The sequence below is a fragment of the Poromitra crassiceps genome (assembly GCF_964638095.1).
Source record: "Poromitra crassiceps genome assembly, chromosome: 13".
Taxonomy (NCBI): domain Eukaryota; kingdom Metazoa; phylum Chordata; class Actinopteri; order Beryciformes; family Melamphaidae; genus Poromitra; species Poromitra crassiceps.
This window is the reverse complement of record NC_139644.1, coordinates 19,119,860-19,141,031: the sequence shown is the minus strand read 5'-3', so window position 1 is coordinate 19,141,031 and position 21,172 is coordinate 19,119,860. Positions and strand designations below refer to the sequence as shown.

At 44.9% G+C, this 21,172-nt stretch overlaps 2 protein-coding genes across 2 annotated transcripts; both read right to left on the bottom strand.

The window, feature by feature from the left end:
* Positions 1-1,242: 1,242 nt before the first annotated feature.
* Positions 1,243-6,777, bottom strand: slc35b1 (solute carrier family 35 member B1). Its single transcript, XM_083649452.1, has 9 exons — positions 6,260-6,777; positions 5,531-5,634; positions 5,094-5,224; positions 4,717-4,747; positions 4,079-4,239; positions 3,271-3,397; positions 2,652-2,758; positions 2,300-2,453; positions 1,243-1,898 (listed from the first exon to the last, which is right to left on the bottom strand). Exons 1-9 carry the CDS (start codon positions 6,382-6,384, stop codon positions 1,846-1,848), a joined length of 993 nt encoding a protein of 330 aa, XP_083505578.1. The 5' UTR covers positions 6,385-6,777; the 3' UTR covers positions 1,243-1,845.
* An 876-nt stretch (positions 6,778-7,653) lies between these two features.
* On the bottom strand, positions 7,654-17,658 carry fam117aa (family with sequence similarity 117 member Aa). Its single transcript, XM_083648992.1, has 8 exons — positions 17,232-17,658; positions 16,220-16,365; positions 13,186-13,281; positions 12,843-12,956; positions 11,806-11,922; positions 10,901-11,234; positions 10,201-10,387; positions 7,654-9,033 (listed from the first exon to the last, which is right to left on the bottom strand). The coding sequence occupies exons 1-8, from the start codon at positions 17,353-17,355 to the stop codon at positions 8,820-8,822; spliced, it is 1,332 nt and encodes a 443-aa protein (XP_083505118.1). The 5' UTR covers positions 17,356-17,658; the 3' UTR covers positions 7,654-8,819.
* Between the last annotated feature and the right edge of the window lie 3,514 nt (positions 17,659-21,172).

Here is a 21,172-nt window from a genome sequence, read left to right as displayed (position 1 = left end):
ACGAGTTAACAAAGCGCGGCCTCAGCGCGGCCTGCTCGACAACATCCGTGGCAACAAGGTGCGTAGTTTATATTAGTGATTGGTGCATGTTTGAAGCTTGTAGATCGCTAAATGTGCAACTTTCCCTCGATAAAGGGGTCGGGCGAGCGCGACTATGATGGGAGAGGTACTCGAGTGAAATAGTCGCGTTTTGCGGCTAACGATATGTATGACTAGGCTTGGCCAATTGACAGCGCCAGTGCGTATGGGTCTGTAAGACATATCCCATTAAACAACGTTAATTTCGATGCATAACATTGCTTATCACTAGGCGACAAGCTGTGGTAGTAAGCCGAGAACTGCATTTTAAAACTAAAATGTAACTGTGTGTTGCAGATGGGCATAGAGCAGTCCTGACAGCGGGGCTTTTTTACTGTCTGTGAATGCTGGGCTGAGGGTTTTCTGCCTACACGTTGCGCGCGCAGCTCAATGTTGACAAGCTGTATAAGGGGTCTATATTGCCAACTACAATGAATGACATGTAGTAGCCGAAATGCCAGAAATAGTTTACAATACTCACTTTACTTACTCAGAGGTGTGAGACGTCTGTAGCATAAAATGACAGCAGGTGTCGCTGTTGAGCGTCATCTGGAAACGCAATTGGAGGCTTTTAGAGACACGCACGCGCGCTCACACACACACACACACACACACACACACACACACACACACACACACACACACACACACACACACACACACACACACACACACACACACACACACACACACACACACACACACACACACACACGTATATATTCTGGGACTCCACTAGAGTGGCTTTGCATGAGTCAGTTAAAAAAATTCATTGTTTATCTTGTACTGGCTCTTATGAATTAATGTTTTTCTTTCTTTGTAAGAACAGTAGGCTATTTAAAGTTTGTGTGGGCAGACTTTTAAAACTAGGCTATTGATGATTTCAAATGGTCATTAATATCCAATCACTGGTCATTTTACAGCAGCTTTGAACATGATGCAGCCATTGATTCAGAGATGGGGACTGCAACTATCTATTTTTATACTCAATGATATGAATGAGCTGTGTGTAATGGGGAATAAAAGGAAAACAACCAAGAACAGTTTTGCAGGTTGGTCTGAAATATCACAATTTCCCTTTTATGGCAAGCTATTTTCAACTTCTGTAGAAAAAAAGTAAAAACAATTCAATAGTAAGATAAGATTTGACATAACACAATTGGCTACCTATAACCATTTATATTTTATAAATGACATGACACTTGGCTCATTGATTGCCAAGAAATAACATAATTACGGTATACATTTTCTAGACTCCGTTACATTTTCTGTAGCTGGTTTTGTGTCGATGTAAAACTTGAACATGTTTTGTAACCCAGGCATTCCTTGGTGATAAGTTCATGAGTTAAATGCTGGAAATGTATTTCTTAGGCCTTATTTGGTTCAACGTCCATCCCCCCAAAAAGTGCTGGCTTAAAAAACAATAAGGATTTAGTGAGTTTCCCCCCCCCTCAACCCGTTTCTTTCATCAAGTCCAAAATCCTCCAACAAAACCATGATATCTTGTGGTCAAAGTAGATGTTAATGCCTCCTGAGCGTTCAGTCAGGCCTTGATCCCAAGTAGATGTCTTTCCAACATATCAAAAGCACACAACACAACTACAGGGCTTCTCTTTTCAACACAGTTAAGTTCAAAATTAAACTGTACGTGGACAAACCATAGGCACAGACGCCTGTACAAGATGTCTTAAGAAAATAAGATACTGGCTATAGAGTTCTGTCCATTTTGGCCTGCTATTTTTCTGCCTATTGCGTATTCCAGATGTTTTAGTGAGTCGTCTTCTTGGGGGTCTTGCCGAATTTGGCATCCAATCCGAGACCTTAAATGAGAAAACAATGTGTGATTAATCTCAAAATATGTCACTGTAAAGATTGGTTGAGATACACCCATCTGGATGCAGAACTTTCCAGTCAACCAAAAGGATTTCAAGGGGAAATTAAGACAATTTCAAGGGACAGTATTACCAAATTGGACCACATAAAGAACCAAACGGATAACTGTCTGGGACCCGATGGAATGGCTTCAACCATATTTTTTGCTGGAATTATAATCAATATAATCTGTCATCAGGACTAATTTCACAGTGATAATATATGAATGAGAAAATTCTACATCTCCTTGCATAAAAGCAGGATTAAAAGATTGAGAGATAAAAGCTAGAGGGACAAACTGAAACAGTGCCATTAAAACCAGAAAGAAAGAGCCAGTGTTAATTCTCACCAAGGAACACCAGGACGGTTCCAAACCACTGCATGGTATTTATAACATTGCCAAACAGAATAACAGAGCCGAGGATGGTGAAGAACTTCCTGGTGGTGGTGACGATGGAGCAGGTCAACGGCCCGAAGTACACCACCGTCATGAAGATGAAGGTCTGGCAGAGGATTAAAAAAAAAGAAAAAAAGAAGAGTAATGTAATCGTGGATACCCACTGCCAGGAAGGTAGTGTCTTATCATAGCATTATCCCCAAGAAATGTATCAAAGTAGCCTTCTGACCTTCTCACAATAACCCCCCCTCCCACACACATCATACATCTACAGTACACCACCATAGTGACCGTTCCCACCCACCTGGCCCAAAGCACTGGTGAGTCCAAACAGGACAATATTGTAGAAGATGCTGGGGTGGCGCTCAGTAAAACTCAGGAACTCCCAAACCTCCCCGGTCCACAAAACAGCTGAGAGCAGATGGGAAGAAAGCATAAACAGGAATTAATGTAGATCTGATAAAAAGGTGATAAACGACAACACAGCACACATAATTTAGTCTGTTCTGATCATCTCTTGTGCATTTTCCTTTGGCCATAATGCCATATTCTCTTTCCTAGTGTATTTGTCTTCTTGTTGACTCAGATTTGCTGAGAAAATTAGATTTGGTTTCAAAGTGTGGGCATAGAGCACTACCAAGTGGTGAAATACAGTAACCACAGTTAGATGAAGCATTGTGGAAAACCCTTATGCTGACTTGCACCATCTTTGCTGTCAAGATATCAAGGAAAACAATGGAAATAAGTCTGTGACTTTATTGGGTGTCATCCTTGATAGATATTTTTAAAGCTGTGATTTATTTGTCCTGTTGCTTTTTAAATTGTTGTCAAATAAACTAAACTAAAATCTCCTTATACAGTAAATGAGAGCGCTATCAAGTAGTGACCTCCTCCATGTCAGGCAGGGATCACAGTTGACTCACCTAGTCCCAGCACCAGGGTGGACCACATGTTGATGTTCAGCATCATGTGGTAGGCGCTGGTCTGGAAGCGAGCCCTCATGTGGTCCTGGGCCACACCGGTCAAACCGTCCATCGTCAGCGAGAGCAACTACCATGCAGAGAGAGAGAGAGAGAGAGAGTGTTAAGGCAATGTTATGGTTACTGCAGAGTGTCCGGTGCGGAGGGTCTGTGCGGCGAGGGTCTGCAGAGGGTCCGCACTGAGCTCCGCACTCCTCTCAAAACATTAAACTCCGCGGAGACCTGCGCACACACCGCAGTCAGTTCCAAGGCTGATTGGCTAATGGTTGCTATGTTATTTAGTTACTAGGGAAGTATTCTCTTCATGCAAACCGACAGCTGATTCTGTATTCCCCGCACGCAGATACTGTGCGGTTACTGCATTTACCATAAAATACTGTGCCTCTGCGGAGAGAGCGGTCATGCCATGAACATCGCAGACACCAGACACTCCGCAGTCATACACACTCCGAGACGGCCCGCTGCATTTCCCATTCATTGTCAATGGGGGTAGTGCGTTTAGGCTGCGACAGTGGGCGCGGCAGGGTGCTGCATGAAAAACCCGCAACAGTCGTGCGGTGAGAAAGTTCAGATCGATCCTACTTTGCGGTTAGGCAACCTGACGTCACGCTGCAGTGGCCAATCGCGTAGACGCACTGCCCTGCAGGTCGCCAGAGTGTGTGTGTGCACGAGCCCTTACACCAACAATCCTTGAAACAAATGTCATCATGGGTATGTCACAGTAATTATGTCTAATTTCATCTGTACTCACCAACAGAATCTCCCCGAACCCAAAAACATGGTCGTCTGCGGTGGCCGAGCTCTTGTTGGGTTTGTAGAGGAACAGAGCCACACCGCTCACAATCAACAGCACACACAGGTATTTAGCCAGCGGGTATTTCTTCCTCAGTATTGTCACACCGAGGATCATCACTGCAACAACACAACAATATGATGTATAGAATAGGGTCGTTGTTGTATTTTGCACTCAGTTCCATAATAACATGTCAGGCCATCACCCTTGAGAGTGGAACATATGGATGGTGAAAGTGTGTGTGACGAGATAACCAATCTATGTGGGGCAAGAAGTAACCTTCATGTACAAGCAGAACATACTGATATTGTAGCGCGAGACCTACCAAGTATGCTCTCCATATGGAGATTGATGTGATGTGTTTTACTAATGTGATGTTGTGTTGAATTGGTGAAATCAAAAACGATTTCCGTGCATCGACAATAAAGTTGTATTCTACTCTGTCTATTCTTGAATAAATGCTTGTCATTTCCAGTAGATATGCTATCAACTAGTCTCATAAGAGGCTACTTACTATTCCTTCTATCATTGAGACATGTTCTGTAGGTGGTTTGCAGGGAAGAGAGCATGAACCAAATAAGAGTTATCAAATATACCTGGTATGGGCTTACAGGACTTCCCCAACACCTATCACAAGAAAGAGATTGTAAGTGAGAATGTTTTAGGATACGATAACACCAACACTCTTTAAGGAATGAGGACACACCGTCCAGAGGATTCAGGGTAACAAAGAACTTGCCTGTGTGGGGTAGTTCATAACAGACTTGCCTGTGTGGGGTAGTTCACATACTAAAAAAGAACAGACTTGCCTGTGTGGGGTAGTTCACATACTAAAAAAGAACAGACTTGCCTGTGTGGGGTAGTTCACATACTAAAAAAGAACAGACTTGCCTGTGTGGGGTAGTTCAAATACTAAAAAAGAACAGACTTGCCTGTGTGGGGTAGTTCACATACTAAAAAAGAACAGACTTGCCTGTGTGGGGTAGTTCACATACTGGAGGGCAGAGTTACTGGACACCATGGCTCCCAGATAAGAGAGGGAACATAAGCCATAGAGCCAGCTCTTGGTGTGATCCGGTCTGGAGCCCTCAAAAAATTGGATCACTGATGGTGACGGGGAGAAATGAGGAAAGAAAAATTACATATAATTGCAAACTTTAAACAGCTTTTTAGGTAACTTAAGGTAGAATCTTACTATAAAAATGGATTAGAGGATTTAGATATAGTCCCAAATAAGTTGTCCCAATACAAATGTAAAAGATTTGTGTGGGGGGGAAATAACTTTTCTAAGATGTTATCTGGCTGCACCCCAATCTAAAAAATGTGTAGTTAGGGTGCAGCCCCTCCAGTTCATATTTAATGTCCCCCCCCTCGCCCAGATGTGCCTATCCTTTTACATCATCTACTTACAGATCTGAGCAAACACAGCATTGACGATGCACTGGATGAAGACCAGCGTCTGAGCGAATCGAAACTTCTCCTTCTTTTCCCCCTCACCATATTCGCCTCGAGTGCTGGATAAAGCATAAAGTGTTGAGTGCAGTACAACACACACACACACACACACACACACACACACACACACACACACGGGGGGGGGGGGGGTACGTTCATGAGACCCCAAGCTGCAAAATGCCCTTCAGAAAGGAGAGGTGACTAATTTACAAAGTTACATGTGACAGGGTTGGGGGCCCAGTGGGCTATCTTGGAGAGGAACACAGAATTTCTAGCTGTAGCTGTACCCTTGCTTTTGGTGACAACAGATGGTTGTAATCAAGGAGCTCAAAACACATAAGAGACAGTGGCTTCAATGTTGTACCATATGGAATGAAGGACAATCATTCGATTTGATGAGGAATTGGGCCAGGATGAGCCACCAGTTTCGGGTGATCCTTTTGAAACCAGATATGATCTCTCTCCCTCTAGTGACGGCAACAACATACCACATGTGTCATGACACTCGATAGAATTGAGTCGCCTGCACCTACTCTAGAGAACCACGAGTATTGTTATTTATTTGTTTACAGATGCATATGGTTTGAAATGACAAGATGTGGTGGGATGGACATATTATCAGGCCAAAATCCTTTGAAAAATAGGTAAATTCAATGTTTACTTTTATCGCACCTGTGTACTTACATGGTCTCTTGCAATATGCCGTAGTAGAAATAACAAACGAAGACTCCGAAGAAACAGACGGTGAACCGTATCCGCTCGTTCTGCAGCAGCGAGCCGGGCTTCCCTGCTCCCTTCCCCGCAGCCATGCTGTCCTCGACCAGTCCGGGTATGGAAACCGACACCGCTCCGCTGCCCCTCAGACCGACGTCCCGCTCCACTATAGCCGATGTCACGAGTCCGGAAATGGTGACCCGCTTTTAGCCCCAACGTAACCCGGGGATACAGTTTCAATTCGCCGATCTTCCTTCCCCGACACTTTCGGCCACAAAGCTCGCTAAAGCCTGCTAGCGAGCGTTTCCCTGTGGTGTCTGGAGCTGCTCAGACATTACAGGCAGCTGTCATGTCATCATTCTTTAGCTTTTATGATTCGGACTTATCACCTGCCTACACCTCCTCCGACTGTATCGACCTCCCTCCAGCACAGATAACATCAAAAGCATCCCATTCACAGGGTGGAAATGTAGCGATGTACTGTCAGATATGCAAGTAATCGTGTTTTCATTGAGAGGGGGAGGTGCATCAAGAAACGAGATAGTAAAAGGACCTCAGTCGTCTCAACAAAAGCCTGGGCTGTTAGATATAATCTATAAATGCATTCTCGACCACAAAAGCAAGGGGTAAGCGATAAAAGCATTCATAGTCAAATATACTACGAGTAAGCCCTTATAAATTAGTGTTATTAGAACTGATTTAGTTTGGTCGATGTAGGCGGCTACCATGGCAGCTATAAAGGCTACTATTAAAATGTATGAGGGCCCTTCCTTGAAAATGTCGCGTGCCCTTTTGTCGTCCTAGGATGTGGATTAATCTCATTGGTCCATGTAAGGCAATAGTGAGCCACTTTCGGCCAATCGCAAAGCGGAGTTTAGAAAAAAAGGCGGCGCTCAACTCAAAAACCGCAAATCCACGTGTCAAAGGCACAGATGACAACAAAGACAACAGGAAACCTTGTATGAGAAGGAATCCCTACGAAAAGTAACTTTTTGTTTTCCCCTTAACTCACCCATGTCGTCTTCTCCCACCACTTATAGCCTCAGCCAGGAAGGATTTATTACACCACTGATGACATCACAATTGCTGATAGACATGACTGATGGCAAAGCATATCACAATTCTGATTTATGACATCGCTGATGTCACAAATCGTGACTGACACCGCCTGCCCACTTAGGCCATTTTAATTATGATGATAATGATAACCTGAAAAAAGTAAAAGGAGGTTGCACACCGAGGTCTGACCCAACCCTGAACAAATGCAGCCATACAAAGTATAATGATAGTCCATTTGCATCTACCTCTTTTACTCCATTTTGATAGACCATGTTTTGTTTGTTGTTTTTGTTTTGTTCTTTAATTCAGTGTTGCATAGGATCATACATACAGACAGTTCGTTGTCAATATGAACAATAATAGGCTATTCAAGCCGGGGGAAATCAAAGTACCGGTACGCCAAATCAAAGTGAATACTTAAAACACTGGCACAGTGTGACCAAACTGCTACACTCAAGCAGAAATGGACTGAAGTGTTAGCTGTTCTGATTATGGGGGAATACATGATAATTGTGTGATTATCACACCACAATAAATCACAACAAACTCAATTAAATCATTCAAATTCTGCAGAGTGAAGTTTGGAAAAGTAGAAAATAATACCATCTGTTGGCTAGTAAGGCTAATAAAATGTCCATCCCTGCTCATAAGTGTAAACAGAAATGTCCATCATGAACGGATGAGCCCATTATATGAATACAAAACCAGCTTCCTCACTTCTTCCAAAAATACAAAAAAGTGTATATCTCCTTAGAAATATATATGTAGAAAAGCACCATAAACTATGAATGGGCCATATGAAAATACTTGGAAAACATCTCTCTTCAACCAATAGTTTATCTGACATTTCAAGAACTAAATCATCATGTACTGCCCCTCTTTCACCAGTGCAGTATATCAAATTAAGTTGATCTAAACGTAATGACACTTCACTGGGATAGTCATCAATATCTGTGGATAGCAAGATGGTAATACCCATGTCAACATGTGTACTAAGTGCTTCTGGTTTTGACACTGAATTCACATGAAATTCTGCCATCAAATGAAAACATACCTGGCTTTGCAGACTCGAATATGCTGAAACGATAAGTAAAACACTATTTAAACATATCAGAGGAGAACCATGTCAAAAGTTCAGACATCCTTAAAAAAAAGGCACCACGAGGCAATTCTGGAACAATTGAAGTGCCCATCAAGCAAAAATATCAGCTGTGAGTCCAACTAAGCTCCCTGCAGAGAGGACGAATCAGTAAATCAGTCAAGAAGGCCTTTTTAGAACCTGAAGTATAATGGCAACAAATGTTTCTTTTCACATGTTGATTGTGATCAGACTGAGGAGACGGTGTGTTGCAGCAGAGATGGAGGAGACGACGACAGGTATCCGTTAAAACGGGTTCACTTCTCCTCCAGTTCCAGAAGAATCCCCCCGGCAGGTGGGGTCGAGTCCTGATAGAGTCCGCTCGGTACCCGCCTACTGCATGCCCAGCTGCCTGGTGGGGGACACCTGGCTCGGGCAGCCGGTGACGGGAGAAACCGACAAACCGCGGAATAGCAGGTCCACGGAGGGCAGGAGGGGCTTCAGCAGACTGACGGGGCAGAAGGCAGAGCCTCCGTGGGGGGTGAAGTTGACTTTATTGGGGTCGGGGCAGGACGGCTGGAGGAGAGGCTCGCCCTGACAGGCAAACCTGCAGGAGGAGAGAGAGAGACTTGAAAGAAGCTTGAGAATGCTTTTTTAGCTGGGACCAGCAGCTCTATAAGTCACTCTGTCATTTGGTCGGTTGTCCATCAGCTCCGGAACAGATGCGGTACGGCTCCAGTACGGCTGCGAACAGACCCACACTCATGTAATCTGTCAGACGTATGCGGGATCCGACAAAAATAGAACAGGTGCGTAATTCTTCCGTACCGCATGTATCGCCCATCAATTAACATGGGCGAGAGTCGATCCGGCAGTTTTACTGGATCCGCAACGCAGCCGTAACGCATCTGGTGTACATTGCCTATTGGCATGCACAGTTTTTGCAGGAGGCTGAAAGTTTGCATGGAGGTCAAACGTGTGTGTGTGTGTGTGTGTGTGTGTGTGTGTGTGTTCATGCCAATTAGTGAAAAGGAGGCGTTTGGGGCAAATTTAAAAATGCAGGGTGGCAGAGGCAGAGTAGGGTGGGCTGCACCTACCAATGCTACCATCCTGCATTTTGCATTATGTGGTTGCAGGCAGCTATTGCAAATTGGCGCTTGTTTTATTTGTTTCTTGATAAGGATCCCCTTTAGCTGTGCAGCTGTTCTTCCTGGGATCCCACTAAAACCCAATTACATCCAAACCATTATGCACAATGTTTAAAAACAGGATATGATAAAATAATCACTTAGGAGGACCACAATGTATTAAAGACAAACTGAAATATTAATGAAATAAAACACATTTCTACAGTAAACAATGATTCTAACATATAAAGGCCAAGGGCAAGCTCAAACAAACAAAAGTGTGAATGAATTGCATAATATGCATGGATTCAACCATGAATCAATGTGATAAATAAAAGAGAAATGATGGCAAAGTATAAATGTGCAAGACTGTGTTTATTTTTGAGCCACAAATCTTTCTAGTATTGGCTTGCTTGCACGTTGACAACAATGTAAAAATGCCATTACAAAGTGAAAATGATAGTTTTGGAGAGCTTGTGAAATTGTGATGGTCAAGCCATCCCATTTGTGATTACTACAGCAGAATAAAATGGAGTAAATATCGCAATTCATTTTCTTCAACAGTCTATTCGACGGTCTATTGAATTTCGATGTCGTCCCATCCCTGTGATCTATATGAAGTTCTGCTTGTTAAAAATGATACTTACATCGCCTCTTCACACACACGAATTCGCTCACAGCCTTCAGGGGGCACCCTCTGGAAGGAGCAGGTTTTGTTGGGACGGGGGGAGGAAGTGGAGGAGGAGGGGGGGAGCTGAAGCTGAGGAGGATCCAGAGCAAACGGAGGGAGTGACATCAACGGAGAAGGGCAGAGGGTCTCACACTCCACCGGCTCTGCACCAGGGACAGAAACATGCAAACGTTAACCAGTAATACCCGGATAAACAGAGATCGACTGAAAGAGAATCGTTGGGTCAAACAATCAATATTTCGGTTGGTCACACTTTATTTGAATAGTCCAATGTTAACGCTCAACTTCCTAACAAGTGACTATCATGTGTCACTAAAAACAACTACTGCGTTTCCAGTGATACTCATAATTGTGTGAAAAGTAGTCTATAGATATCCATTGTCTGGCCCGGGGGTTAATCTCAGGGTTGGGTTTAGGTTTAAAAATAGGGTCAGGTTAGGGTTACATAGTCTGTGGAGACGCGTCAAATAAGCAAGTGACACTTTGTAGAATATCAACATTTTTGTCACCTGATAGGTGAGTATCAATATTGGACAATCCAAATACAGCAGTACCTTTCACTATCCAAATACAGCAGTATGCTTCACTTTAATACGGCAGGCTACAGGCTGAGAATATATCACAAACCAAACCAAGAAAATGCACCGTAGTCTCACCTGGCTCTCCCATGGGACAGGGAGACTGTGACGGAGACAGAAGAGACAGGTTGAAGGGACAGGGGGACTGCGATGGCATCAGGAGCGATGGCTCGAGGAGACAGGGGGACTGCGATGGAGAGAGGCGACAGGGGGACTGCGATGGAGAGAGGCGACAGGGGGACTGCGATGGAGAGAGGGGACAGGGGGACTGCGATGGAGAGAGGGGACAGGGGGACTGCGATGGAGAGAGGAGGGACGGATCCGGAGGCGCCGGGGACGGCTCGCTTTGGGAGCCACTACTGCACCTCTGGGCAGGGACCGGGGCCCTGTGGCCGTCTGGGACGTCCAGAATCTGGAACATACAGGAGGACAAGGATTGCAACCAGGGATGTAGTGGAGGGTGAACCTACCTGAACTCAACATACCCGCCATAAAATCACAGTACCGGTATATACACTACCACTCAAAAGTCTGGACACATCTGATTGAATATGCTGTTTTTCATTATTTTAAAACTATTTTGATCTAAAAGCTTGCGCTTAAATGCTTGAAATTTGTTTCTTAGACAAATATAAATAGTGAAGTTGATGCCTACATATACATTTCTTTCCAAAGCCTTTGCCTTATCATCAAGGCAAAGGACTTTAAAGAATCTGCAGAGAATTGCATAATTCCATTTGGATGAAAATGAATGAAAAATGCATGTGTCCAAACCTTTGAGTGATAGTGTAACCTAGTAAGTAGCAACAAATAAATGCAAATTATATGAGGATTGGGTCTGGGAGAAAAAGGATACATTTTTGCTCTTTAGAAAAAATATACAGTGTAACTGTCTGATTTCTGCTCATACAGTATTGGTGGTTTGCCAATCTTCTAATTTGCTGCCACATCACTGGTGGTAAGCATTAGCTCAGTAGCCTAACCTTGTGTTGATCGTCAGGTTTCTCGGTCACAAACGCCTCCTCCAGCTCCAGGTTGAGACCTTCAACACTACGCCTCAGCCGGGGGGCGAGTCTGTTCAGCGGCATCAGGGTCATTGTCTGGGGAAAGACCACATCAACAACAGACTGAGCCAGGTGTAGTGTGTGTGTGTGTGTGTGTGTGTGTGTGTGTGTGTGTGTGTGTGTGTGTGTGTGTGCGTGTGTGTGTGCGCGTGTGGTGCGTGTGTGCGTCCCTGATTATGTGCTAAAAAAAAATCTAAATTGTTAAAATGATCCACCCAGTCTGTCATTCTATACCAGTTGTGCCTGAGTTGTACAGTATGGTATGTTGGTTTCAAATTGTCTTTCTGTGTTAGCATGGCGGTAGCGCAGCAGGTTCGATGACAGCAGCTCCTAAGAAAAGCACCACAGTTTTTTTTATATCCATGTTGCTAGCTTCTGCCTAGTCTGCCTGTGAGAGACAGTTTGGCATCAGCACTGTTCATGAAAACTTTGTGTCTTTATGCCACTTCTCATTAAACATTTGTTTTGCATTATTATTTTTTACCTAAGGTGACACAGTTAACAGATAACCATCATCAAGCTTTAATGTGTGCTGGTATAATGTATGTTATCTACTACAGCAACAGTTAGTGGAAAGTCTTAAGTTTGCCATGTTGCATAGGTCAGTGGTCCTCAAACCTGTTCCTGTCAAGGACCTCTAAACTGACACAAATTAGACCGCGGACCCCATTTGATAAGATTTGATCCCAGGTCAGGGTCCCCCATCTGATACAATTTTTTGCTTTTAGATGTTTCATTAGAAAGTGGATGAGACTCGTCACACTTTTAGATGTTTATTACAGAAAGTGTATGAAACCCATGACCAAAACAGTCCTACATTCTGTCCTTGTGTTACTTATGGATGGAATTATAGTGAAAATAAATGATTCCCCTTTTTTCTGGGGACCCCTCGGAACCCTCTCAAGGACCCCTAAGGGGTCCCAGACCTCACTTTGAGAACCACGGGCATAGGCTACCTGAGTGACGCCTGCTGCATGGCCGGCAGGTAGGGGGTGGTGGGAGAGCTCGTATCCCGCGGAGGGAGGGGCATGGCGGGAGCGCTTCTGCAGCTGGTGCCTCAGCTTGGCCACCTGAGGGCAGAGGAGAGAGAAAAGTGGGTTAGGAGTCGCTGCAGTTGTTTTTGAAACCTCTAGAGGAAAGTTACCCAGATTACCCAATTTCCCCACAGCTATGATGAATGTTTCATGTTATCTCCTCACTGAGGAGCAGCTGAGGAGCAACGACTGTGTGTGATGATTCATAGAGGGCGAAAAATGCTGATTCATGCATAAATGAACTGATAATGATAGCTCAACTTGCCTCCCTCAAGTGCTCCGCGCTGCCCCATGACGCCGAGCGCTTGTGTCCGCCGACACTTCTCCTTCCCCGGGTCTCCTCGGCCCAAGAGCTCGGTGTCTTTGGAGAAAAACAGACATGTTCTCTAGAGGCATACTTGTCACGAAAATATGTTGTTGAATAAACATAACGAGAGTCATGTGTTTCAGCTATTGAACCTTTGCGGGGTTTTTTTTTCATAGAACACTTCATGCCATTCGCGATAATTCTGGCTGTCAGCTGGGCTGACCTTTGGGAGGCCCGTTACCGAGTCAAACCATTTTTCTGTCAAACCCGGTGAACTCCAAGCAACGCTAAGACTTTGAATATGTAACAGAAGTGGAGCCCCACAGCTGTCTGGCACACCTGCCCCACAACAGCTGTGCAAAGGAAGGCGATGAGAAAACCACTCTACTGTAGCTGCAAAACAGTCCCGCTTCCACGCACAATGAAAACATCCAAACCACATCTTGGTAAAGGCCATAAATACAGTCAGCGTAGCTCAACACATACGGAAACCCCGCTATTCACAAAGACAAGTGCTGTAGAGGGGAACTGCTCAGACAAACAGACGACTAGAGGAAACCTCTGTGCACTTTGTCAATCACAACTCAATATCGTCCCACTTCTCAGTCCCAAGTGGGCTGAGAAACCACACCGAGCAGAGGAATGTCCATTACCGTCTTCTTCACCTTGACTCTTGATCCTCGGGCAGCGGGCGCGGGAGTGAGCGCTGCCGGCTGCTGCTGGGTGGGAGCGGGTGAATGGCGGGCCGTCGTCATCATCATCAGGTCTCGGCTGAGCCACAGATTCAGGTTCTCTCAGCCCCGGTCCCTCCAACACTCCCGAGGTCAGCTGGTGGTCAGCTGTTCCACTCAACTTGCAAACAATCTGATCTGCTCAGCGTGGCCCAAATCATTCATAAGCCAATCTCAGCTAGTATTACACAGCGCAGTCTAGCTCTCGCCGCCGGTCCTGTCCTGTCCGGCCTGCTCTGTTGGTTCCTCCTGGCCCTCACGACCGGCGTCCTCTTCTTGTCCTCACCACTCGTCTCACTGCGCTCCAAGCGGATGCCATATCTCACTGCAGAGGGCAGCTATGATAATCTGTACGTATAAAACACTGACGCCATCTTCTGCCCTACCTAGTGGGACTCCTGGTCAGGGTCGCCTGGCTAAATAAGTCAGACAGCAACACGAGTCAAGTTATACAGTGACGTCGGTGTCGAGTTACAACTTCCACCACCCAAATGCCCCCCCGCCCCCCTGCCCCACCACCCACCACCACCACCACCACCACCCCCCCGCCCTCCCACCACCTCAAAACATGAACGGGGAGATCATGGGACACAAACCTATAAAAAGACTCCTCGGCAGCGGGCAGAGCATTTGCTGTGGCGTGTGGCTAATGTTTCCAGTGTGGACAATTCCGCCTCATGGTTGACAGTGTCAAATAAGTTAACTCTCTGTGCTTTCACAATGTCGCCAAAATACAAATGTCACGGTCAAATAAAATGATATTGGAATCTGCGTATATCTCTACCAGTCTGTCAGTCCACCTCCAACTTCCACGACAAACTTGAAAAAGTGGTTGAGTGAGAAGCCGCAACGGTGCGCTTAAAGATTAAAGAATGAAATAATGGCAAACAATCGGTTATAATCATCTAAGTAATGTGGAGGAACTATGCCAGGGGGGGGGGGGGGGTATGAGAGGTGCTGGGAGGGGTGGTGGTGGTGGTGTGTGTGTGTGTGTGTGTGTGTGTGCGTGTGTGTGTGTGTGCATGTGTGTGTGTAGTTGAGAGTAGGGTGCTGGGGGATGGGGTGTCTGTATAATGAGGTCAGGAGGGGTCTGTTCTTCACAATGGAGGCAAAGGGGTTTGTTCGAGTTTAAACTGTGTCAAGAAGAGTGAAGACATAGCGGAGCAGCTTGGTAATGCTAGCTGAGGCTTTGTGCACTAGTTGAGGGCAGATACAGTGGAGGGGGGGGGGGGGGGGGGCACGAGGGAAGAGCAGCCGAGGTTGGGGAAGAACAAAAACAACTATTTCCAGTTGGCTGCCTTCCACCAACAGTGTCAAACTGGAACCAGTAGACACCTGCAGAACCAAATTCACATATAACCACTAAGACACCTGCACAAACAACTTCACATATCTTGCCCTCTATAGCAATATATTACATGAATAAAAAGCAGAGCAACGTTTCTTTTCTACAGAGTAACCTGCTTTCAGATGACACATCTGTGATTGGCCTGAGAAATACAGAATAGCCTCCAGCATGTATTATATCAAGTAAAGTAGTAATGTTTTAAAGGTGCTACGTGTAGCATTTTAACAGCAATACATTATTACCACATTCATTTTGAAACATTAGTACTTACTGCAGCCAAACAAGGACATCGCTGAGAAGTCAGCCTGTATCAGCTTCTACTCTTCATTTTACATTGTGTGACACCGGGTCAGATTTGGAGGGGAATCTGTATTGCTTTACAGCACAAAGTGATATTGCTTTACAGCACAAAGTGTTACTGCTTTATGGCACAAAACAGGAAGGAGGAGAGGCCGCTGTGCTTCCAGTGTTAACAGAGTGAAGAGAACATCCACCATGTTTTATCATCTTCAGTAAAGCCAAAACAAACACAGCAACATTCTCTTTGTGACTGAAAGCAAGGGAGTCTGGGCCGTCTGGGTAGAGTAGAGGTAAAAGCAGTCGCCTACCACCGCGGAGACCTGGGTTCAATTCCGGCTTGGTCAGACGTTCCTACAGGCATTATTGGCCGTGTCTGCGGGTGGGAAACCTGTGGGGTATGTGGCCGTGTCTGCGGGTGGAAAGCCGGTGGGGCATGTGTCCTGATCGCCAAACTAGTGCCTCCTCTGGTCGCTCGGGGCGCCTACCAATAGCTTCAACCATGTTTTGTTAAACTTTACAGTAATTATACCAAGGTATGAAAGTGAATTTGACACGATATATTGATGTGTAAAAATGATACACATACATGTATCACTTTGAAGATTGAACCCACCTGTGTGGCTTTGTCATTGACGCAGGTAATGCCTGGGCTCTCTGCCTCCTTGGGCCACTGTCCGTGCAGGTAGGGCCCCACGATGGCATCCAGAGACAGGGTTCGGCGGATGGTGGGTTTGGGTGGACGAGACGTGGTCCTGTCGGCTGGCGGGAGGAACACACAACACATTCGACTGATTATGTTGTTATTCAACCATGGGATTGATTGGGTAATGCTTAACTCAGTACCTGTCAAAACATTGTTTTCTCGCCTCATTACTGCAAACATGTGTGATCATGTTTAGCTTGCAGCAACATCAAAACTCTCCCAACACCCTTTCACACACACACACACACACACACACACACACACACACACACACACACACACACACACACACGGTTCCCATCACCGAGGTGGGGTGCTGATGGGAACCTGTGTGTTGTGTGTCGCAGGGCAGACAATGTATAAATAAACACCGTCCCATACACACTTGAGTTTCATGGCTACCAGAGGCCTGTGAAGCTGCTGCTGCTGTGTGTGTGTATGGCACCAGAGAGAGAGAGAGAGAGAGAGAGAGAGAGAGAGAGAGGTCAGAGTGCAGGCGGGGTGAGCAAGTGTCCAAATGATCCCTCATGACATACATACATGGCCTACATTACTCTTGTCTTGGAGCATGTTATATTTCTAGTTCACAGATAAAGTAAAAGGTGAAGGATAGATGTATATTTTGTTATTTTTTATTATTATTATGTAATTATTAGGATAATATGCCATAGTGTGATACAATGGGTAAATTACACCACAATAAACTGAAGTGATACATATTTTATCATGTAATAATAAAAAGTATCAAATAGGATAATTACTGAGGAGGATGATGATGATGATGGACAAACTAGCACTACACCAATGCAGTATATGAGTGGAACACAACAGACATAAAGGATGATTTAAAGTTTTAAACAGCCTCGCCTGTGTGTATTTATACCATAATAGACTAGTGTAGACAGAGATTAGAGGTATTTACCCGCTTTGCCATCCCTGCAGAGTAGAGGTTTGTTCCTCTGGAGCTGGTACGGGACAGTGGCTCTGAGGGGCTGCAGGCTGGGGTTGTTGCCCCCCCGAGGAGGCGCTCCACTTCTGCACGACATCCCCCACTCTTCCTCACCAGGCGATAGAAATGTGAAGGAGGACACAACACAACACGCTGCTTTGCTTCTTTTCTTCTCTCGTCTTTTTCAGGCGGACTTCTGCTCAGCTACAGACTTTTTCCTGACTGCATCCGGTTAACAATCAGTGATGATGATCACCCAAAACTGTGCTCGGGCCTCTCGTGAGGCACCCATGAGCTTGTTTCTTTTGTGATGACCATGGTTTTCCTCGCAGCTTCTGTTTCGGGTAGAAGAGTCAGGAGGCTGAGCTGAGCTGAATGAGTGGAACACACATCACAGATCCTGAGTTCTCTGAAGAGCAGAGGAGGAAACCTGTAGGCTTCTGCGTGTGTCCCCCTGCGTGTGTGTGTGTGTGCGCGAAGTGACAACACAACAGCTCAACCTGTGCAACAACTATCTCGTGTAGTGTATGATTCCAAGGGGGGGACGATGCCAAGGGGCCAAATCTCCGTCTGGTTGGCTCCTGCAGAATACTACTGAGTGCTTATTGGTCATCTGAGCTGTCTGTCTCTGAAGGGAACGCCCGCCCTCCAAAACTTCAAGTTGCCACCCACTTTGTTGAGATTATTTCCACCACTATGCATGATGGCCCTTCCCGTTCTCCATTCAATATTCTCCAGTTGTAGGCTACTATTTTTCACCATCATTATTTTATTTGGATAAGGGGCAGTAAGCGAATGACACATGCATGTCATGCTTCACATAAAAATTGTTGCACTGCATTCCAAGTAGATTATGAATTCATAAACACAGCTTTTTTTTTTACAATCTCATCATCAAACATAAGAGAATTAGCCTACATTCAATTTAATATCATGTCATTAACGATACAGTTGGCCCATAAATGAATCTCCTAAATTGTACAGTGTTATATCATTCTGTATAATAATTACACACAGTCACAATGCTTATAGCCTAATAATGCATTATGATGCATGATCAGCATTTCACTTATAATCATGACTATCTGTGATAAAAACATATATCAATAACAAAAACCCTTCTCCATTATTCATATAGGCTACACACTCTGTTTCTTTTGCTACTAGCTATCCAGCTAGCTAGCAAGGATAGAAAACACAAACTGATAGCCTATACTGTGGCACGGACAGAATATCCCCCCCCCCCCATCAAACCCCATGTCTTCAAATGAAACTGTAATATAGCACATGCATGTCACTCAGGGCCTTATTTACTCAAATCAACTCATGCATTACTCACACATGTCACTGGAGGTCAGTGGAATGCCACCAACTACAGTGTTACAAAGCTTGCTGTTGGCCGCCATGATGCAGTACAGTTCTCAATCTTTTTCAGGTCAGGACCCCTAAACTGACACAAATTACATTCAATTATAGTCGTAGGATTGGCTACCAGTGGTTTATGGTGATCGCATTTAAAGGGATAGTTCAGTTTTTTGATATGGAGTTGTATGAGGTACTTGCATATACAGTCAGTGTACTACATGCACTAGAATGCAGCCGGCGCGGTCCCAGTTTGGAGAAATGGAGACTGGCTGCATCAGGCAAGTAGAGCTGTCTGCTGAGTGTGAAGGGGCGGTCATGAGCAAAAATGTAAAAAACAACAGAAGAAAATACATAAAATGCTTTTATACTGCTCACCTTGCGTAATCCAAGTCCCCACAAGCCCTGAGATGCCAAGTTGACATGAAAAGACATCATTTACACCCTGTTTTTATATAGCCATATGCAGCTGGAAGCTCACATTTCTTCTTATACCTCGAGCACCTGGCTCAGATTCAGAAAACTGAACTATCCCTTTAATCTCTGGTCCTGGATTTGTTTGAAACACAGTCACTGAAGAACTAAATCTAGGAAATGAAAATAAATAAACTGGCAGTCCTTCAAGTCAGTTTTGGTGGAGCACAAAGTCCTTCATCACTTGTGTTAGTGGGAGGGAGTGGACTTGGTTCAGGCGATGTGTGCCCAGCACATCGCAGATCTGGATCCGACATACGTGGGCCAGACTGCGAGGACATTTCTTGGCCTCCAGAAAGACCCTGAGCGCCTTGGGATCCGTATTGTACTCCAGCTGTGACTCATTCCAGGTCATCAGGCCAGGGCCGGGTCTGCGCCGTGTCCCAGGAGGAGCAACTGGACGAAGGCCGCATCACACCCCGCCCTGCCCCAGCACCTCATGCAGCAGGTGAGAAGTCACGTCACGGGTCAGAACGCCAGCAGCCAGGAGCAGCAGGCAGAAGCAGAAGAATAACAGACTCCCAGACCTTTGTAACTACTGAGGTTGAAGGAAATCGAGATGTATAGAATATGGAAGATATCAGGGGAAATTAGATGAGAAGATCTGAATCCAGAGGGTGTTGACTTTTGATATCTACTGTATTTTTCATTATAAAACGGTTTAGATTGATTTGATTTCCTAACTTCAGTGACTGTAGTTCAGAGCAATCTAGTAAGAGAGTGGCGTCAGCAGAGGTCTAAAATGTGTGACTCAGTAGCCAATGAACAGCCAGGAAGGGGGCTCGCGCTACTTTCGAATGCTAAAATAAAGCTGATAATGTACAATTTGATTCTTTAAACGTCGGACCCTTTCAAAGTACATCACAAACTGTCCATTTTGCTGTAACTCGACAGCACTGCTTAATCTAGAACCTTACTTCCGGGAACTCTTGAGAGTAAAAAACTGGTCCATTGGAGTGAACGGAGATGTCACGACTCTTCTATATAGACGGTTTTAACTTGACAACAAAAACATTCTAAATTGAACCCCCGCTCACTTCCTGTTGCAGTGTTTGCTATGGACATAAAAGAAAAAAAACATTCAAGTGCAGGACTGACCATTCTGTGAAAACCGTCTATAGCCTACAGCTGAGCAGCGAAAACAAAAGTAATGATGTCGAGCGAATATTTCTGCAGTTTGCCGAATGCTGAGAAAAAGGAAGTGCTGTGGGGTTGCGCTCTGGTGAAAACCGTCTATACACGACTCTGCTGTGGTTGTGAGAAAGCCCCTTGAACATATAGACACTGGTAGGCTACATGTATGTCACCCTCTGCTGCTGGTTAGGGTGTCATGAGTCAGGGCAGTTGCCACATGGTGGAGCTAGCTGTGACCAGGGACTTTTAGCTCTTGCTGACTTGATTTATGCCACCTTGTCGAAAAATGCTCACACTACCCTATTATTTTTTCCCTTATCTGTAAGGGGGACTTGTGAGTATCCATATATATATTGAGGAGAGAGGGACCCCTTTGAAAAAAGTGTTTCCCTGGCCTTGACCAAATTTAGCTTAACTTTGGGCACACACATATTGCACGAGTATTTCTCCCTTTTCCCCAGTTCCTTGTATCTCATAGATATCTGTTGATGTAACATTCTGAGGAATAATGTTACACATTCAATGAAAGGGGAATAGTAGTGGATAAACTTTGTGTTTCAAATGTGTTATATGCTAGAGATGAGCTTGATCTGGAATAGTCAGCTTTCAGTTCTGTCTCCCATAGACAGAAACAAGAGAATGGAGGATGCCCAGGATGGAAAACATGACTATGAGAGTTGACAGGATATGTTTTATTGGCATCAGTGTACGTTTTCTAATTCAGAACTACGTCAGTATAAAGGACACTTATATGTGTAAAAGCTCACACAAACACTGCATGAGGCCACAAAGTCAGTCTCCCATTGATTTCCAGCTCCAGGCTGTACACTGGTTTGACAGTGCAGATTAGACTTCTGTTCCTAGCTTTGTGAGGAGGTTGTTTATGTACACTGATTGGGCTGCCTGAAGCTATGGAAACAACACGTGACTTCTTAAACTGAATG